The 18,407-nt window shown below is 50.6% G+C and overlaps 1 protein-coding gene across 3 annotated transcripts in view; it reads right to left on the reverse strand.

The window, feature by feature from the left end:
* The window catches only part of LOC133217988 (chromatin remodeling regulator CECR2), a 95,794-nt gene extending 78,529 nt beyond the window's left edge, over positions 1-17,265 (reverse strand). For all 3 annotated transcript variants that reach the window (XM_061363932.1, XM_061363933.1, XM_061363931.1), the window contains exon 1: positions 17,061-17,265. In XM_061363932.1, coding sequence (XP_061219916.1) covers positions 17,061-17,222 — 162 coding nt within the window. In that variant the 5' untranslated portion in view covers positions 17,223-17,265. The remainder of the gene's footprint in view (positions 1-17,060) is intronic.
* Between the last annotated feature and the right edge of the window lie 1,142 nt (positions 17,266-18,407).

An 18,407-nucleotide genomic window follows, 5' to 3' on the forward strand; every position in this document is an offset into this window, starting at 1 on the left:
CTAGGGCAGGGCTCACACACAGTGTGACAAGCTTTTGTGCAGTACACTTGGCTAACTCCTCAATGTCCACGCACATCCTTCTGGCTCAAGTGTGTATAGCCCTGATAACTACTTTTTTTTGGGGTGGCACTGGGGAAATAAGCACCCCAAAAAAGAGAAGATGGGGGACTTGTGGAGCCCCTGCCATTTGTTTAGCTCAGATACAACTTCAAGCACTGCTGTAATTGTCTAGAAATCAAACAAGTGGTTGATAGCACCAATTAACACCTTCCAGTATAACAATACCTTCAACCCAGCTCTCCCCATTCTCTCAACAGCTTAACATATTGACACCCTGAATGACTTCTCTCCCAGACAGCAGACAAACAGTGGTAAGACGGAGGGGAGCGAGGAATGAAGGTGCGCACAGTGCCCTAGCATGATAAGAGACAGCACAAAGTACTAGCAGTTATAAAATCTCGTATTAGAATAAGAAGTTAGGACTTGAGACAAGAAGGTGAAACTAGTCTGGAGAAATATTTTTTACTTGGCCTCAAAACACTTTTGTGTGTGCAGTTTCCCATCTATAAGCTAAGAAGATATTTTAGAATGACCTTTCACCAAAGAATACAGTACTTCTGTATGAAGAAAAGCCATAGGCTCAAATTAAACCGGTGGAAGGTTAACAAAACAAACACCTCGAATTTTCCTCAGAATAAATAAGTAATCAATAAAAATAAGCTCTTGTGCTTAAGTTACTTCTATGAGCTTCTTGTGTAAATGTAGGTTTGCAAACTTAACCACGTGCATTAGTCTTGCGTTACAGGAGAACCTAAGACTGTTCCGAAGGCACTCCGTATTCAGTGTATGGATTGGGTACCACGCAGAGCTGCAGACAGCTCTGGTCAACAAACAGGGAACATCCCAAAGCAAAACCTTTGGTTTCAGGTGGTACACTGATTTCAGCAGCGTAAATCTGGACTACATCGACTTGAACCCACTGGACTTGCTCCGAATTTACACCACTGTGACTGAATACAGACAGGGAGAGGGAAGGGGCAAAAGCTTCTGTTTTATTCAATACACTGCTTTATTACAGTAATAGGACTGTGGATGTGAGATTCCCAGGATTAAAGCAAAGCCACATTTGTGGGCCAGCAACATCTATTAGATCAGCAGACACAACTGGAAAAAGCAAAAAGCTTCTGGATTCAGAGCTGATCCGGGGCCGTTGGGTTGGGGGGGAATGGAGGGTGGCTGTTGGGGTTTTTTTTATCCCTTGCAGAACTTGTGCTACCATTTAATACAATAAAAAAATTATCCCTGCAGCAAAAGAAGGCTAATTACCCTTCACGGTGACACTGCCCATCTACCTTAAGATTCAGCTGGAGAGGTAGCTGCAGCTTGGGCGCATTCCCAACAGGGAGAAGCCTCAGGCTTTGCTCCTCACCAGAGCCCGGGAAGGACGGCTGCTGGGAAAGGAGCAGTAATCCCAAACCGGCTAAGCCGGGCTGCCTTCCACCACAGCCCAAGGGCCTTTGCCTCCAACATTGAAATGCTAATCCGACTTTGTAAACCCATAAACAAAAACAAAGAAGAGGACACAAGAGGTAAAAAGCCTCCCTGAACTCCACCCCCAAGCCGAAATCTCCGGCATTCAGGCTCTGTCCTCCGGAGCATGATTTTACCCACAGGAGTGGGTCCCACAAGCTCCTACATCAAAATTGCTCGCAGGCAGCATCTTTATGGTCAGATGCATTTAAATGGCCACTTCCAAGCACACACTAGAATACCCTTTGTTTCAGGAATCTCCTCAGAAAGCAGCTTTTTACTGCAACAACAGGCCAGGCACAGACTCGCCAGCCTTACTTATTGCCTTTTTACAATAGGACACCATCAAATATTAATAATACTAAAACCTAACTGGCTTCTGCAGCTGGGCTCAAGCTTGACCCTGCATGTGCTGAAGGCATCTTCCCTGCCTCCCCAAGACCCACACTATTAAGATCTATGCCTGCCCACTGGCTCACAAAATGGGGGTAGCTCCTTCCCAGAGACCCCAGCTAAGAGTCAGATGTGGGTACCACAGCTCTGGGCCTGCCACAGAACAGTGTGGGCCAGGTAGGAAGGACAGCAGGGGTTAGCTTGTGGGGAGAACGGGTCTGATGGCTTCCCTTGGAAGGAACTTCCCTTGCCCACAGAAGTTGTGAATGCTTCATCCCTGGCAGTGTTCAAGGCCAGGTTGGACAGAGCCTTGGGTGGCATGGTTTAGTTTGCAGTGTCCCTGCTCATGGCAGGGGGGTTGGAACTGGATGATCTTAAGGTCCTTTCCAACCCTAACTATTCTATGATTCTGCGACGATGACAAATCTCTGGGATCAGTAGGCACTTTTGATCCCAAGGCTCATTGCCCCTCCTCTTGGCTTACTCCACGCTCCTTTCAAACCCTGTCTGCATACCTGCATTTGTAGAGTCAACACTGGGAATCATTTCTCACCAGCAAATGCTCCCCTACTAGAGGGAGCATCACAACCACCCAATTACCCCAAAGCTGCTCTTTTGTTTCCCATCCTCCCAGCTTTCTTCTGTCTCCTGGCCTGTTTTTGCAGGCATTTCAGACTGCCCATGATGTGGAAGTCAGCTTTTAAAGACAAAGCAGTGGCTCACATATTTATCCCTCTGCTGAGAATCAGCTGACTCCAAGGGCACTGCTGCTACCATTGATCTTGAGGGGAGGATGGATCCAGCAACAGGGACTGCAAGGGGAGGGAAAGCTGTTCTGCAGTTCCTCACTGGGGTAGCTGAAGCCAGCCATGGTTAACTCAGGCCAGAAGGTCCAAGGGCTTTTCTCTGCCAAGTTTAGTTTTGGATGACAGTGAAATGTGCTTAATTTGACAGTTTCATTTTAACATGTATGGGCAAAATCCAGGAGACAGTGGCAGCAGCAAGAGAACAGGATTGGATTATTACAAGGTTTCATGTTGCCCCAACCCAAGAGCTCAGTAATATAAAATGTACAAAAAATTACAGATGCTGACTCTTCACCCTAGCAATGAAATAACTGAACAGTGTCTTCAGCATAACAATACTCCCACGTTACAAAAACTAGCCTTTCACTATAAATGTCAAACTCTGTGCCACACCTCCAGCATTACACAAACTGAAAGGTTGGGCACAGCATCGTGGCTGGAAAACACAGAGAAACTTTCTGCTTATTACCCTTTTCACATTTTTGGTTTTAAATCTACAGTAAAGGAACGAAAGGGAAGTAATGGACTGCTATGACTCCTGTGCCCTTCTCAATCTATAGGACATACACTTGATCCTGTGAGCATGTGCAAAATGCAGTTCCTCAAGCTGCCACTGAAGCAGCAGGGAGAAAGAGGTGGTCAACAAGTTTAAGTAGTGGAATGCTGTCAAACACATGGAAACAACCTGGCTTATTATCTGGGCCTGTGTGCCACTGGGGACAGGGGAAAAGAATGCTTCAAGGGTACACGAGAACATCTGATCTCTGCTTCACTGCACCTCCTGAAGAATTGCAAGTGCATCTTTCTTCACTAATACTTTGCTCTTCATTAGGTGATACAAAGCCACCAGCTGGTACCTGGGCACCAACTTCCATAAGCCTGATATATTCTCTAGGCTATGTGGGGATAAAATGCTTTGGTAGAGCACTGCCAGACTTACTGATCACCCACCAGGCACACTGAATGTCAGCTGAACTGGAGGGTGTAATAGCATGCCATCTTCTCCTCTTCGGGTTCCTGGTGAGAAAAGATCACCTTGGCAGTCCAGCACTGGCTACCTCCTGACCATCACCTCCTTCTGCTCACAGTCCCCCACACTGGGGAAGCTGCCCTCTCTATTTCACACAAGTGCACCCTAGGCACGCAGGGCAGTGAAGGGTTAATTTAATTAGTTCTGTGTGTGCTCAAAGAATTACAGGCAACTTCATTTAATTATTAAGTAGCCAATCAGGTAATCTCTGTATCTGATTAGCACGCTAATGAAATAATGTCTTCCAGTTCAAAGCTGTCATTCCAATCAGGAGACAGCCCTTCAGCTAGAGGGAAAAGCTGGCCAGGTTTCCATGTGCTCAAGCTTTGGATTTTGGAGAGAAGATGGGAGCAGGGAGTGGAAACCATTCTGCCTTCCCTCTCGTTGTCTCTGCCTCTGCACAGAAGAGGACAGATCCTCCTTCCAGACAGGCAAGCACATTGATTCCAGAGACGCCTCCTGATGCTCCAGGCAAGTGTCCTGTGTCACCACCACCTCGTGTCCCTTCTCCCATGCTCCCAGATGCCCAGGAAGACTCCAGGCGACCAGAGCCCAGGGACAGCCAGGCTGTTAGCATATCGCCTAGGCACTGCCAACTGAGAGATCTGCTAAATATGTGGGGCATGACTGTGCTATGGTCCACATGGGAGAAGAGTCACACAGCAAGGCCATTATAGCACTAAGAGGAAGCCAGAAACCCTCCTCCCTCCCTCCCTCCCCCACGCCATGCTCTGCTCCTGTGTCATATGCAGTTATTTCCAGCCTGGGGAAAAGTGCAAGGCGGCAGCTGTCACACGAGGCAAGGACTTGCCCCTTTTAAACAGGGATTTCAGGACTAAATGACCCATTACAATTAACACAGCTGCAAGAACTGGGACACTTCCACACAGGCAGAGAGGGGCTTTGGGAGTGGGGGAGGAAAGGAGGAAGACAAACAGAGGGTTAGGATCATACTTCCAAGACCTGGCGTGGAGTCTCCCACCCCTCTGCTTTTTAAGTTATAGCTCAGCTGTCCTCTTCCAACTGCTACCACTCAGCCTAAGCCTGCCACACGACCTCCTCCATCAGCTCCTTACTCATACCACCGTTCCTCAGACACTCCCTTTCCCAAAGAGCAGTGCCGACCACATTTTTGCACAGCTCCTAACATTAAATTAGTTAGCCCAGGTTTATCAGAGGAGCTGCAGCCGGATGTGGTTCAGCACAACCAAACCATCCCAGTGTTTATCCGAGGAGCCCGGCAGATGTTGCTGTCCAAGCTCAAGCCTGTGCTGCTGCATCCGTACTTCTGTGCGTCCTCTACTGCCGGTTTAAATGCTAACTCAGCTCCAACAGCCGCAGCTGACAGCATGCCTTTGCATTTCGAAGCGCTAGATCACCTTCCCGGTGGGTGGGTGACGCTTCCACTCTCCCAGCACATCTCTCAGGAAAAGCCCCCAGGATACTCACACCAAGCAGCACTAGTTTTGTTCCAGCCACCAAGCTGAAAACAAATACAGAGGGGATCCCAGGAGGAAGCAGGAAAATTGCGAGCAACCCCCAGGCAGCCAGCTGCCTCTCTATGAGAATGTTTAAGTCTTGATGGTTTTTGTTGACCCTTTTCTTCCCTGATCATATCCCATGAGCAAGAAACAGCGCTGCTGAGAGGGAAGGCGTATCTCCCTCCCTTCTCTCTGCTGACTACAGCCATTCCAAGTGAAGGAAACCGGTTAGATCAAGAAATTCAGGCTTGGACAGCACAATGAAGCATCCACTAATAATCAATCCCTTCACAGCAGCTTTCCTGCCAACTGGCTACGGACTAGGCAATGATTATAAATTGTAATTACTCCTCCAAGGAAAAACAACACAACATCATATGGTGGTCTGTGTTCAACCTCTAATTCTGAAGCCAGTCCCACCTACAAAAAAAGTCAAGTCTTTCTAACGGCCTGTCCCAGAAACCTCAGCCCTGAAATCCAAAGCTGGGTTCATCCCATTGTGTGTCTCACCAGCCACAAAAACACCCAAAAAGTGATAAAACTTGTGCCATTAAAGTTAGCAGGAAACTCTCAAACTGCCGAGGGGGGGAGTTTATTGCCTATGAAGATACATTGTCACCTCCATGTTGCTGGCATCTTACTGCCGGGGAAGCTCACAGAGGACAACCTGCCACAGCAGAGCTGCCCCAACACTTACTAACCAGCACACAGATGCAATTCGAGCCTGATTTAAGCTCAAGCAACTGAAGCAGCCACCTGGGGACCCACATTCCTTGACAGCCCTGCACATTCCAGTCCCCTTATCCCCCAGCCCCGAAACCAGGTCAGGGAAGCACAGCATGACCTGATCTCCACCTCTGATAGCACCAAGCCCTGTCCCATCCCACCCTTGTCACAGCCAGGCCACATGCGACACCGCCCCCCTCCAAGTGCCAAGACGCACAGAGCAAGGATACAGATACCCATCCACGCATGCGAAGGGACTCCCTCTCAATGCCACGGCTATTTGTGGACCAGCCATCATCATCCAAAACTTCCCAAAATGAGAAAGCCCAGGCATTTGGCAGGTCAGGCACTTACTACAGCGAGCAGTTTGTTTAGCTGAGGGACTTGTAACACCCTCCCAAATTACACATTGCCCTTTACGGGATGCCGCAGCAGCTGGAATCAGCTCCCTTCTCACATTCCTTAATAAGCACTTCCATCGGAGAGCAGGGTGGATGCAGGGCATCAGCTGCAGTTAATCATAACCGAGAGCTGGGCTCCCTTTCCTCATGCTCGTGGCACTATCTGCAGTCTAAGAATATCCAGCACCACCCACCCTGCTGGGGCAGGGGGAGTCAAGTGGTCCGAGCTCACAGGCATTACAGGTCTCCCTGTTACAGGAGACTTTCACTCTGCCTCCCCCAAGCAGCAGCCTTCAGCGGGGCCCCTCGATAGCTGGTTGAGATCCTACAGATCATGGAAAGATAATCCATTGCACTGCTAATGCACTACTGCAGCTGTCCATGGAGAAAATCCCCTTTCAACCAAAAAAAAAAAAAACAACCCCTCAAGCCCTTTGATCCTCTCCAACACACAATTATCTTAAGGGCAAAATAGTCTTCTGTGCCTCAGCACCTTGTATCAGGCTGAAAGAAAGGAAATCGAGACTGCTATTCCCTCTTTATTCTACATGGCTGCCCTGTCCAACCAGGCAAGCTCCTCCAGCCTCTTCAGCACAGGCAAGCAAATCCTGATGGATAGATACCTGCATTGCTGGGTGACCAGAGCCTAAGGGAAACTTTTGTGTGGAAATGATTTGGGCTTTTTTAAAACAGAAAAGCCCGAATCTCTAAGAAAGGTGATAAAATGTCATACTCTTTTGGTTTTGTGCAAGACTGTCAGATACAGTGAAGTTTAACTGAGTGCAACTGCGTGTTCAGGTCTGATTGGGAAAGAGCAATTTAAAGGGTCGCCATCAACTCCAGCGTGAACTTTTTCCTACCCAGAACATTAACTTAAACAAGAAACTAGCGAGCCTGGATATAGCACCAAAAAGGAACCCCAACCCCTCTTACAGAGGCTGATGAGGGTCTTTCCCCCGGTGCCCCCCTCGCTGCATGACCTCTTGCTACCTGCGCAGTCTCACTCCACCTGCTACCCAGGGCTGCCGTGCAAGAAGCATTTTCTTCAGCAGAAGTGTCAGCTATAAAAAGCCCTTCCCTTCCCCTCCCCACTGCCTGTTTCCATTCCTGTGTCACCGCTTCAGTCATGCTGGTACAACCCCTTTGTGGGGCTGCGGAGGGAACCAACCGCTGGCTCCTGGTTAGACATGGCTCACTTGAAGGAAGAAAGAGTTGCGGTTTTTAATCTGGGTGAGCAGTTTTACTGCCATCCGTGACGGGTGGCAGGAGCTGCTGTGGGAAGGACGCCTGAGAATTGATGTCCTCGGGTTGGTTGCACCAGACACTGCTTGTGAGTCCACACTAACACCACAAGGAAAACGGCCATGTCATGCCAAACTCTCCAGTGGAGAATACAAAAAGGCATGGAAAAAAAGTCACTTCTCTTGATGCCCTGAAATCCTATTTGTTTTGGAGGCACACACAGCTACACTTTGTGTAGGGAGTTTTAGAAAACGCATCTAAAAATCCCAACCAAGCACTACTCCTTGCACACATTTCTCCATCAGTCACCCATTAGTAAGTTCTGAATTCTTGGCTGACTCAACCAAAAGCAGTAGGAGTGCTGGAGTCTTGGACACGCAGTTCCTATAGACAGTGCTCACAATACTTGGCTCCTGCAACCATCCCAAACATGTTTACATGCCAATGCACACATGTGGCCTGGAAGCTGCATGGGACAAGATGTGATCTTTGCAAGAGAGGGATGCAGAAAAGGGAAGTAAAGAGAAACACTGAGAAAAGTGAGATGTGGGGACATGAAGGGCTTCCATTCTCCTTATTCAGACTGGGAATCCTTCTGAAACCAGGACTCACTTTTACTTGCAAGTAAAATGTAGTTTGCATTTGAAAACACATTTCACTTTTACAGAGTACCTTCCATGCTACTTACTCAGGAGTCATGAAGCAACTTTTGTGCTGGACCAGTAAGGCCTATGTGAGGTCTTAAAATACCAGAGGAATGCACAGAAGGGATCTTGCTTTCTGGTGGGTTTTTTGTTGTTTATTTGTTTGGGGAGGGTGTGTTAATTTTTTTCCTTATGTTTCATCATTTGAACCTTCCCGGCACACCAGAAGAGGGAGCCTTTGGCTCCTCTCCCATGCTCATTTGTTTTATATTAGCAACAATGACAAGCTCTATTAAGAGGCAAGCTCTTTAAGTGAACTCTCACCCTTTGCCTCCTAAAACAAACAAAGCACCCAAGCAAGAAAAAAAAACCCAAACCCCACAACCCTCTTTGCCTTGTGTTATGGGTGTATAAATATTTTTGCCTCCACACAACTCCCTGTGTACAGAGCTCACCAGAACTGAGAAAGCTAGCTCTACCTTCCAAACCCTTTGGTTGTGCAAAGCTCCAGCCCCTTTTGGGCACGCTTAGCTGGAGAGCAAGAGCCAGAGAAGTAACAGTTTTCCAACAAGGAAGTAAAAGACTCTCCAGAGCTCCTTTTACATCACCAGCCCCAGCAACCAGAACTAAGCTAAGGCTAGAGTTTCAGGAGCCAGAGCGGATTGACCCAGCAGCTTCGGGCCACCAAAAGCACAAGGTCCTGCTCCTGCCACGGGACTAAACCCCCCCAAAAGCCCCACCAGGAGCCAGCAAGCAGACAACAGAGTCAGAAGCCTGAAGAAGGGCCTGAAAGGGAACATGGTCTTCTGGCAGCCCCCAAAACCAAAGCTTTGGGTGTTACTGCTCCCTTGGCAAAGCATCTGCCCTCCCTCCCACCAGGCTGAACATGCCAGCTTGAGCACACTGATGTGAAAACCAATAGACTCCCAGCACTACCGCCCTATCACTGAACTGGGCCACATTAATATAGGGAAGAGCTGAACCAGTGTAAGTACATCTAAGGTGGACAGCTTGCACTGCTCAAATCAGATCAGTACCAAAACTACATTAAACTGGTGGTCTGACCTGAGGCAGAGGTGGCCCAGGGACCATAATGCCCCTTGTGTTTCACATTGTTTAGTATTATTAACTTTACATACTGCCTTCTCCAGCCAGCCCTCAGCAGTCCTATCCTGGATGATAACATCAGCTTTACTTTTTCACTGGAAAGCTGATGTTTTAGCTAAGCGCTTATACATAAATGAGATATAAAGAGTTTACCAATAAGTTGAGCCAGCTCTGAAAGGAGTTGCCACATTGGGCTGGGAGGCCACCTCCAAGCAAAGCAAAGACCCTGACTCCCTTCAACTCATAGCATCCCCAGTAAAGGTGGATTTAAAAGCTCCCCAGAAAAAGCAGGGAAATATGTGCTCTCGCAGCAAGCAAAGCTCAGGAACACCACTTTCCCCCCCATCAGCTGTTTTCTGTTCCTCACACAAAAGGCTGCAAACCCCTCCTAATTGCAGGAGCCCTCCACCTAACAGACCCTGCTCTCCGGGCCCTCCTCCCCAGGAACTGGGGGAGAACTGGGGCACAATAGGAAGGAGACCGGCTAAAGGGAATAGATCTGTTAAATTAACGCATTTTCTGTCAACCAAATCAGCTGCCCCTAGTGCTATTGTTGGTGAAACAATGGAGACCCCAGGAATGGGCACCCATTAAAAGGAACAAGCCTGCTGAAAGGATACACTCTGAGGCACAGCCTTGTGTGTTTAACAGGATTCTCTACTGTAAGGAAGGAGGAATCACTAGGCTGCATTGTTCCCACCACCACAGCAGATGCTGTTGCTTCTGGTAACGAGGGGGGGGGGGGGGGGGGAAATAAGAAAAAAATAATTTTGTATCTACCTACACTGAGGTTTACCGGATAAACTTTTAATTCGGAAACTTTTAACTCCCTGGCTGTTGTCATTTCTGACTACAGCCCTTTTCTTGAGGAGATCTTTGCCTGAAAGAAGTCTATGAAAGCATCCATTGCCATTACAAAAGTTAATTCTTCACCCTTCATGCAGGCACTTAACAGATGCCAGGGGCAGAATGGCACAGCTCTGCCGGCATTATTCCCCGGGAGAGAAAGACCGCAGTTAAGCGGGTCTACATATAAAGCTGCAACACTTTAAAGGTGTTACTTTTAGCTGGTTTGGTCAGAGCAAATTCCAAAAGGAAAGAACTTTTTGAGGCCTAATTTAGATGCACTATGCAGTAGTTTACATCAGCTGCATTGAATCGGTGCAGGTTTGTGGTACTCGAGTCTCTGTAAACAAAGCAGACTGAAAAGTCATATTCAAGCTACTACTCAAAACATTTTTTTCCTCCAAGCAGGGGAAGATTTGCAGATTATTTTAAGTTGGTTTTTAAGTCGGTTCAGCTTAAACCATTAAACTTGTGGGTGCACAAACGCTTCAGCTAACACCAGACATCATTTTCAGAGTCGGCTGCACTAGCGGAAGAAGTAACGGTCTCCAACCCCCATGTACTCCATCCAAATCTCCAAAACTCTTATCGTGTTCCCCTTCGACTGCTACAGTCATTCCACAACTCCCCTGTCACCTAACTCGGATCCTTTCAAAATGTTGCTGTCAAAATAGCCTTCCTTATCCATTGTTCAGACGCCTTTTGGCTTCGTGCAGTCACTTCTTGTTTCTTTTCATAGGCTTAAGAAAATGTTTTAACCCACATATCAGCCTCCTGAACTACCTATTCCTTCTTTTTGTATCCAATTACACTAGACTCTCATTATATAAAATGTAAACACTTGTTAAAAAGTTTAAGATCTATAGTTGGCAAATATGTGACTTGCATTTGAAATGGAAACTGATATAATGCTTTCCAATTTGCAGACCACTTGAAACAACAGCTCTGAGAAGTATCTCTCTGCCTCCCCCTCCATTAATCTCAATGAACTCTAGAGCCCAATACTGACACGTAGAGTGTTAATTATTCTATTATGAACAGAATAACTAAGGCAGCAAAAGTTGAAGACCAGCAAAGAACTGAGGCTGGAACAGACATGGGGAGAGGGATAAGGTAATGCTGATGCACCTATACCAAACAGTGGATGGGACAGGTAGAAAAAACAGTAAAGCCAGTACTAACCCTCAATTTCATTTGTTTTTCAAACTTGATTTTCAAACAATCGTCAAACAACAAACACCCAGCTCATGCCCTCTTCTTTGGTGAAGCCGATGCTGCCTGTGGGAAGCAGAACCACCAGACTAACTGTGGTGTATAACCCAAATTCACACAGAGGTCTAGAAACAGGTCTCTCCACACAATGGGGCTGACACTTTTTCTTTTCAGTATGTTCAAAGTCCATCATTCTTCCATCGCTGCTTACTCGACATACAGCACCTCTCCATGTACTGCCAATTACTATACCTTTCCTCAGACAATAAGGTCTTTCCAAAGCCAGGTCCTTTGAACAAGAGTGAAGTTTTAGTGAGCAGATCTGTTGTTTTGCTCATTTCAGGCAGCTAATGCCCCCTTCCACTTTAACATTGCCACCGCCAACAGGCAAAGGGCAAGAGGGATGAACATCCTATGCCATTCTACTGAAAAAACATTTAAACCAACTCAGACTTCCCCTCTTGTGAGTAGAGCTGAGCTACACGAATTCACTGATACTTTCGTCAGCTTGCAGCACCTACTTGTTGCATTGATCTTCATCAGATTCTAAATTCTTCTGATCAGAAACTATCTGGCCATTTTAGGTACCATACAACATGTAGACGCTGTACATGCTACTGTAATACAGATAATAATGCAGCACCAGACCAGAATAACTATAGAGGGGTGAAGGCTTAGTGCTGTGCAATTAACCCCGTACAAACCACTGACAGAACAGGAAGGTTGTGCTGGTTTGGTGTCATGGATCGCAAGGGATGAACCTGGATGGCACACAGCAAGGGGCTCCAGAGTAATTTCAGCAGGAACTGACATGTCAGGACAGGGGAGGTCGAAGTGCGCTCAGCCATCCTGTCCATACTAGGAAAGATTCTAACATATTTAGAGTTTAGCATGTTAAAAAACTCTCCTTTTGCCTTTAAAACTGTATCTGGTTTGCACAGATAGAAGAAACCCTGTTCTTTGCTCTCTCCTTCAGATGGCCAATGCACAGCTCTCCCTCTCTCCACACTCGTCCTCCTCCTGGGAGACCCATGGGAGCTGTAGCAGTTGCTGGTTTTGTAACAGCCACATCATAATCCTGACAGAAAGAGCCTGTTCAAGAACCAGCAGGGTAGATACCACACTACAGGAGGAAAAAGGTGCGCAGGAGCAGCAGTACCCTGCCTGGGAGCCAGAGGAATGTACCTAAAGGTAGAGCCAGAGCCCGAAGTGCTAGGAAGGGGCAAGAGGCAAGGAAAAGCATCTTAAAGCCATAGTGAAGTTAACAGCAGAGGCAATTTGCCCAAAGGCGCTTTTAAAAACCACAGGAAAAGATTTATGTTTTCCCTGTGTAATGTGGCTTTGCCCCCTTTTCCAAATAAACTAAGTTAACAACGTTTTGACTATTTTCAAGCACTCTCTGGAAAGTCACCTCCCCTCGATCTACCCAGGCAGAAGTTCCTAAATGTTTTATCCCACAGCTCCTGGGAGCACATGCCAAAGAGCTGGGTGGCCGCGCCACGCTGGCTTCTGTCCAGTGTTTTCAAGTTGCGCTGAAATACGGTTGAAAACGTTAAATATTCCCCTAGTATTTTCGATGCAAACAATCCCTACAGCTGCCAAGAAGATATTTCAGTTGCAGAGGGGAGGGCACACGGCCAGGAGACACTGTCACGAGAGGTGTCCCACATTACAGTCGAGACTTGAAGAGGGAAACAAATCACTCCCTATCATCACCTGCACTAACTTGACTATGGAAAGCATCCTTTCTGTCCATCAAGGCAATGCCTCCCAAAAAAATGATGCATGTGTCCCGTACAGCCAGACCTCCTCCTGCTGGAGTACTGTTAGAGCAGGGAAGGACAAACCCACTCGATGCAGATTTTACAAACCATCAAGAAAGAAGCCACAACATCCAATCCAACACAACTAAAAGCCCACTTCTGAAGTGGCGTGGAAGTTTTATACAGCAGATGGCCGACAAGGCAGCCATTTAAAAGGGGAGGGAGGATAAAAAAAAGACAGGACCTACCCCAGAAGGCAGAAGCGCTCTCTGCCATCCTCACAGATGCACGTGAGATCACGGCGTGAAGCCGAACATGTCCCAGAGCACCCGCTCCTGGCCCACTGAACTTTTGACCCGCTGGCGGTAGCTGAACCCCTCCTGAGCCCATCGCCGGGTGATGCTGCGGCAGAGGTTTGAAAAGAAGAGCCCTGTGCCTTGTCAGGCGCCTGCATCTGCTGGAGCCAGCATGGGGGCTGGCTGCGCCCACCCCCTCCCCGAACAATGCCCAGGGCCCAGCGTGATGGATGCGCCTCTTTCTTTCAGTTTCGGACACCCCTTTCCCCGTAGTCTCTGGCTACACACTGGTCCAGCAATGAGAAAAACAAAACATCTGCTGGCCAGGTTTCTGACATCCAGCTGCTGATGGCAGCCCTGCATCTGGAAGCTTCACTTTCTTTTGGGCCAATAAGTAGAGGGAGAGAGGTTTGCATTTGAAAAGGAAAAAACGAGAGCTCCATGCTGCTTCTCTGCACTAAAGCCCCAAACTTCTCAAATACCACTAGCAAATCCGCTCAGCGCAGGAAGGATGGGTTCAGATGGCCCATCACTGCAGAGCCTCCCTGCTAGCAATGGGCAGACCCACCAGAAGAAAAATGTATTGGGGGGAGGGGGGAGAGAAAAACAAGTAAATAACTACAGCTTTAAAAAGAAAACACAACAATACACCAAAACATACTGGAAGATTGGGTTCTCTCAGGTTTGGGAACTACAGAGACTGTAGCAGTGACACCTTACCCACACTGCCTGCTAAAACTGGAGGGAAGGAGAGAGAGAGCAAGGAGGGGATATTTATTACAAGCAGAATTATGGTTTGTTTAAAACTTTCACTTGTAACAATGTTGTAAGAGTTTAGCACCAGGCTCCCCGCTGGAGATGCATTAGTATCAGAAAAAGGAAAGAAAGAAAAAGCCACTAAACTAGGATTTAACTTGAGAGGCGCTGAGCCCTCCTAGAAAGAAGATACCCTCCAAAAGCCAACTGCAGCCAGAGTAAGGCCATCCCTTAGCAATACTGGGCAGTCAGACAGACACTTGCTGTGAAGCTCCAGGAGCCTGGGCATCACCATCTTCCCGCGGACACCCTCTGAATTTGAGAGCTCCATTCCTGCTTCCACACATGAAAAGCGGGTTCACCCAAACCACCTGTTTTACTCTGCAACCAAATGGACCTGGGTACTCACCCCGGGTTACCCATGAGGGGCAGTAACTTCTCAGACAGCTTGCACTTTGCCACAAGCACCCATCCCCATCATAACAAAAGCTAAAGCAAGAAAATGTCATTTGTACACGAGCACAGTTTCAATTTTTGATGGCTGGCTAGGGGTTTATTTCCTCCCATTATTTGCCTTGAGTCCCAGAGCTTCCCATAAGCCCCTAGAAAAGCCACCTCTCTTTCATTCAGACAGCCCTGAAACTTAAAGCCCATCTTGGATGTAGCCAGAATGGGAACTGGCACTATTAGGTCCAACATCAAGGAAGGAACCTTCCCTATGCAGCCAAATAAAGTACAAACCACAGAGCAGTACTCTTACAAAAAAAGGGGGGTAAGATCCATCACTGGCCACTGTTTTCACACCATGAACTGTTTTGCACAAGCTCTTTGTGCACAGCATCGTTCCCAGATATCCCCAAAACGAGCGGTGAAATGGAAACAACTAAGCCATGCAATGGGTAACAAGACGGTGAGCTTCAAGGAACAGCAAGTTTTGAAGCCACCTGCACCAGGCTCCTTCACACTGTGCCAAGGATGGAGATGTACTCCATGTGCCTGAAGACACTGAGATCTGACAGGCACATCTGTCCTCTTGCAGCATCCCACTTTTAACCTCGATTCCCACTGTCCCTTGGACCAACACCATCCTTCCACGCCCGCTCCTGCCAAGCCACCCATGTGCACCAAGGTGGTTTTGGGGGCAACGTTTTCTACGTGCTGCTTCTGTGCTCTGCAACACCCCCAGCACCAAACTGCATGCACTCCTCCTCACCCTGGGCATCCCTTCCCCCCCTCCCCAAAAAAGCAACCTCATTTGTTCCGAGTGATGTTAACTCCCACCTCCACCCTAAGCGTGCTCCGGGAAGCAAAGGGGAGCCCACATTTACTTCATTTGTGAAGCAAGCCAGATGCTAATTGCCTCCAAAGGTGAAAGGCTAGTGCCTTGGCTCTTTTATCATTGTAAATTCAGGTTCCTTCAAGACTTTGCGCTGCCGGGCCCGGGGAGCCTCCCCCTTTACTGATTTGGCATCAATAGGAGGGGGAGGGGAGTTCCCTTTCGCAAGAAGTTGCATCATTGCGAGACCTTATCCCCTCTCAAGATTCCGCACCGCAGAAGGGATTCCCCCTCTTCAGAAATTCACATCCTGCTCGAGGAGTTTTGCTCTTTAGGGCTTCGCGCATCCCCACTGAACTTTTAAGCATCTTTGGAATTCGCGTTCACGGGGCAATTACTGCCTTTAAAGAGAGAAAAAAATAAATACAAACACACGCCGCCACGTTATTCACCCGGGTTTATTGCCAGCGCGCTGGCAAGAATAGCTTTTCACAGCAAGCACAAAAGATTTCCTACCAGGACACACTTTGTTTGCAACGTTTGTAGCCGGAGCACAAAATATTTACGGAGCATTAGCCACGCGCACGAAAGTAAGAATTAAAATAATAATAATGAAAAAAAAAATACACCCCTTCCCCAGAAAAAAAAAATCCAAAACCCACACGGGAAAAATGGGCACGAAAGTGAGGAAGCCGAGAGTTTGCCCTACGCGGGGAGCACAGGCGGTCGATCGGTCGGTGAGGAAGGCACCGTCGTTGCAGCGGAGCCTCCGAGGAGCCGCACAATGCGCAGCGCGGTGCCCCGCGGAGGAGCCCAGCACGCCAGGATGAGGAGAACGATTGCACCTCCCGCCGCCCGCCTCGGCGGCGACCCTCCATACATACCCCCCATCCACCAGCACCGGCACCAGCCAGGTGGGGACCGACATCCCCCCTTCAACAAAAGGGACCAACTTGAGCGCAGGCTGTGTGGGCTGCGGACCCCCCCTCCTCAGCAACAGCCGCGGGGACCCCCGAGGATAGTGGGGGTCACCGGGCCGAGCCCGCCTCTCGCCGCCACCATTTTGGGCACGGGGGACCCGCCGGCGGCTCCCTGCCGAGCCCGTCCCCTCCCGCCACCTTTGTGCGCGGACACCGGCCCGGAGGAACAATGCGGCCCGGCGGCGGCCGGCCCCGCTCCGCCTGCGGCTGCCCCGCCGGGTCGGGAGCCGGGACTGGGAGGACTCTGCCCACCGCCGCCGCCACCGCACCAGGACGGGCGCGCCGAAAGTTTGCGAGCGCGCCCGGGAGAGACACGGGGAAGTTGCTGCATCTGCCGCAGGCGGAAGGGAGCACCCGCGCTGCATCGCGCCGGGATCCAGCGGCTCACTGGGGCCAAATAGGGTTGGGGGTGCCGGGGAGCGGCGCGCGGGAGCCGCTGTGCAGCGGGAGCGCAGCGGGGACGGAGCCGCGGCACGGTAACAGCCCGAGGGCTGGAGCGCGAAGCGACCGTCCGTTGGCTGCCCACCGGGCCGTGCACCCTGCAGGGCAACGGCGTCCGCGGGGCTCTCACCTCGATCTCGAAGTCGGGCAGGCGAAAGGCTGTGCGGAAGAGGGAGCAGAAGTGCGCGATGGCCGGGACTTCCCACCAGGAGCGGAGCTCGTCCAGCGCCACCGCCGCCTCGGGGCCGCCGGTGCCGGCCACGCCGCAGCCGCCGTCCTCCTCTGGGCACATCCCCGCGGCCGCCGGCCGGCTGCCTGCTCGCCCGCCCGCTCTCTCGCTCGCTCGCTGCCTCACTCCGCGGGCGGCTGCGTGCCGCCGCCGCTCGGCGCTGCGGCTCCGCCCGCCCCCCGGCGCCACGCCGCTCAGCGGCCGCCCCCCGGCGGCCCCGCGCTGCCCCCTCGCTGCCGACCGCGCATGGGGCGGCTCGGCGCCGGCGCGGGGGCGCTAGGGCCGGCGGGGGCGCTGCTGCTGCTGCTGCTGCCACCGACCGCCGCCGCCGCTGAGCGGGCCCATCCTCCGCCGCCTGCCCGCGCCCCGCAGGGCAACCGCCGGGAACAGATGGGCCCAGGGCGGAATGGGGCGGGGGAGCTGGGGGACGACGACAGAGAACGGGACACCGGGAGGGGCGGGGCGCGGGAGTGGACAAAAGGCGTGAGGGCGGGGTGGGGGCTGCGCGGCAGTGCACGAGGAGGGGGCGGAGCCGCGGCCCATCACAACAACAGGCGCTCCGTGCCCGCCCTGGCACGCCTACCGGGGCGGGGACACCGGCCGAGGGACGAGGCTGGGCCATGCCGGGCCCCGGTGCCTGCGCTGGGTTGAAGCGGTGCCCCGGCCTCGCCTGGGCGGTGCGAGGCGGCGGGGAGAGGTGGCCCGGGCTGAGCTCCTCGGGGAGGGGTCTTAGAGAGCGTCCCTGCCGAGCAGGGAACCGCCGCCCCCCGCCTGCGGCATGCTCCTCGCCTCAGGGATCACCCGCCCCTGGGGATCTCCTGCTCCGGTCCCTAGGGCACTAGGGCTGGCTGTCGGATGCCTGGCTGCCTCAGCCACGGTGCTGGGCTGCTCCCCAAGCGTTGTGGTGTGGTGGGGAGATGCTGGGGCTTGATGAGCTTGGAGGTCTTTTCCAACCTAGTTGACTGTAATGGTGCAGGGGGGGACACGACACACACTGCAGGATTTGTGTTCCAACTTTGTATTTTTGAGTGAGGGAGCCCAAGTGGCAATTCTTACTCTCCGCATGCTGCTGTGGCTGCCACAAGGAGCCAGACACCTTCCTTTGCCCTGAGGTGCCTTACTGTCTCACACCTATACTCGGCACCGCCGTTTCGTCTGGTTCTGAAATGAAGAGGTAACACTGCCCTATTTTGAAATCTATTGTGGAAAATCATTCAGCAACAGAGAGGTATTACCTCCTTGTGGGGC

Source organism: Neopsephotus bourkii, unplaced genomic scaffold, assembly GCF_033783945.1.
Source record: "Neopsephotus bourkii isolate Nb327-2 ecotype Australia unplaced genomic scaffold, CSIRO-AGI_Nbou_v1 NB_1183, whole genome shotgun sequence".
Taxonomy (NCBI): Eukaryota; Metazoa; Chordata; class Aves; order Psittaciformes; family Psittacidae; genus Neopsephotus; species Neopsephotus bourkii.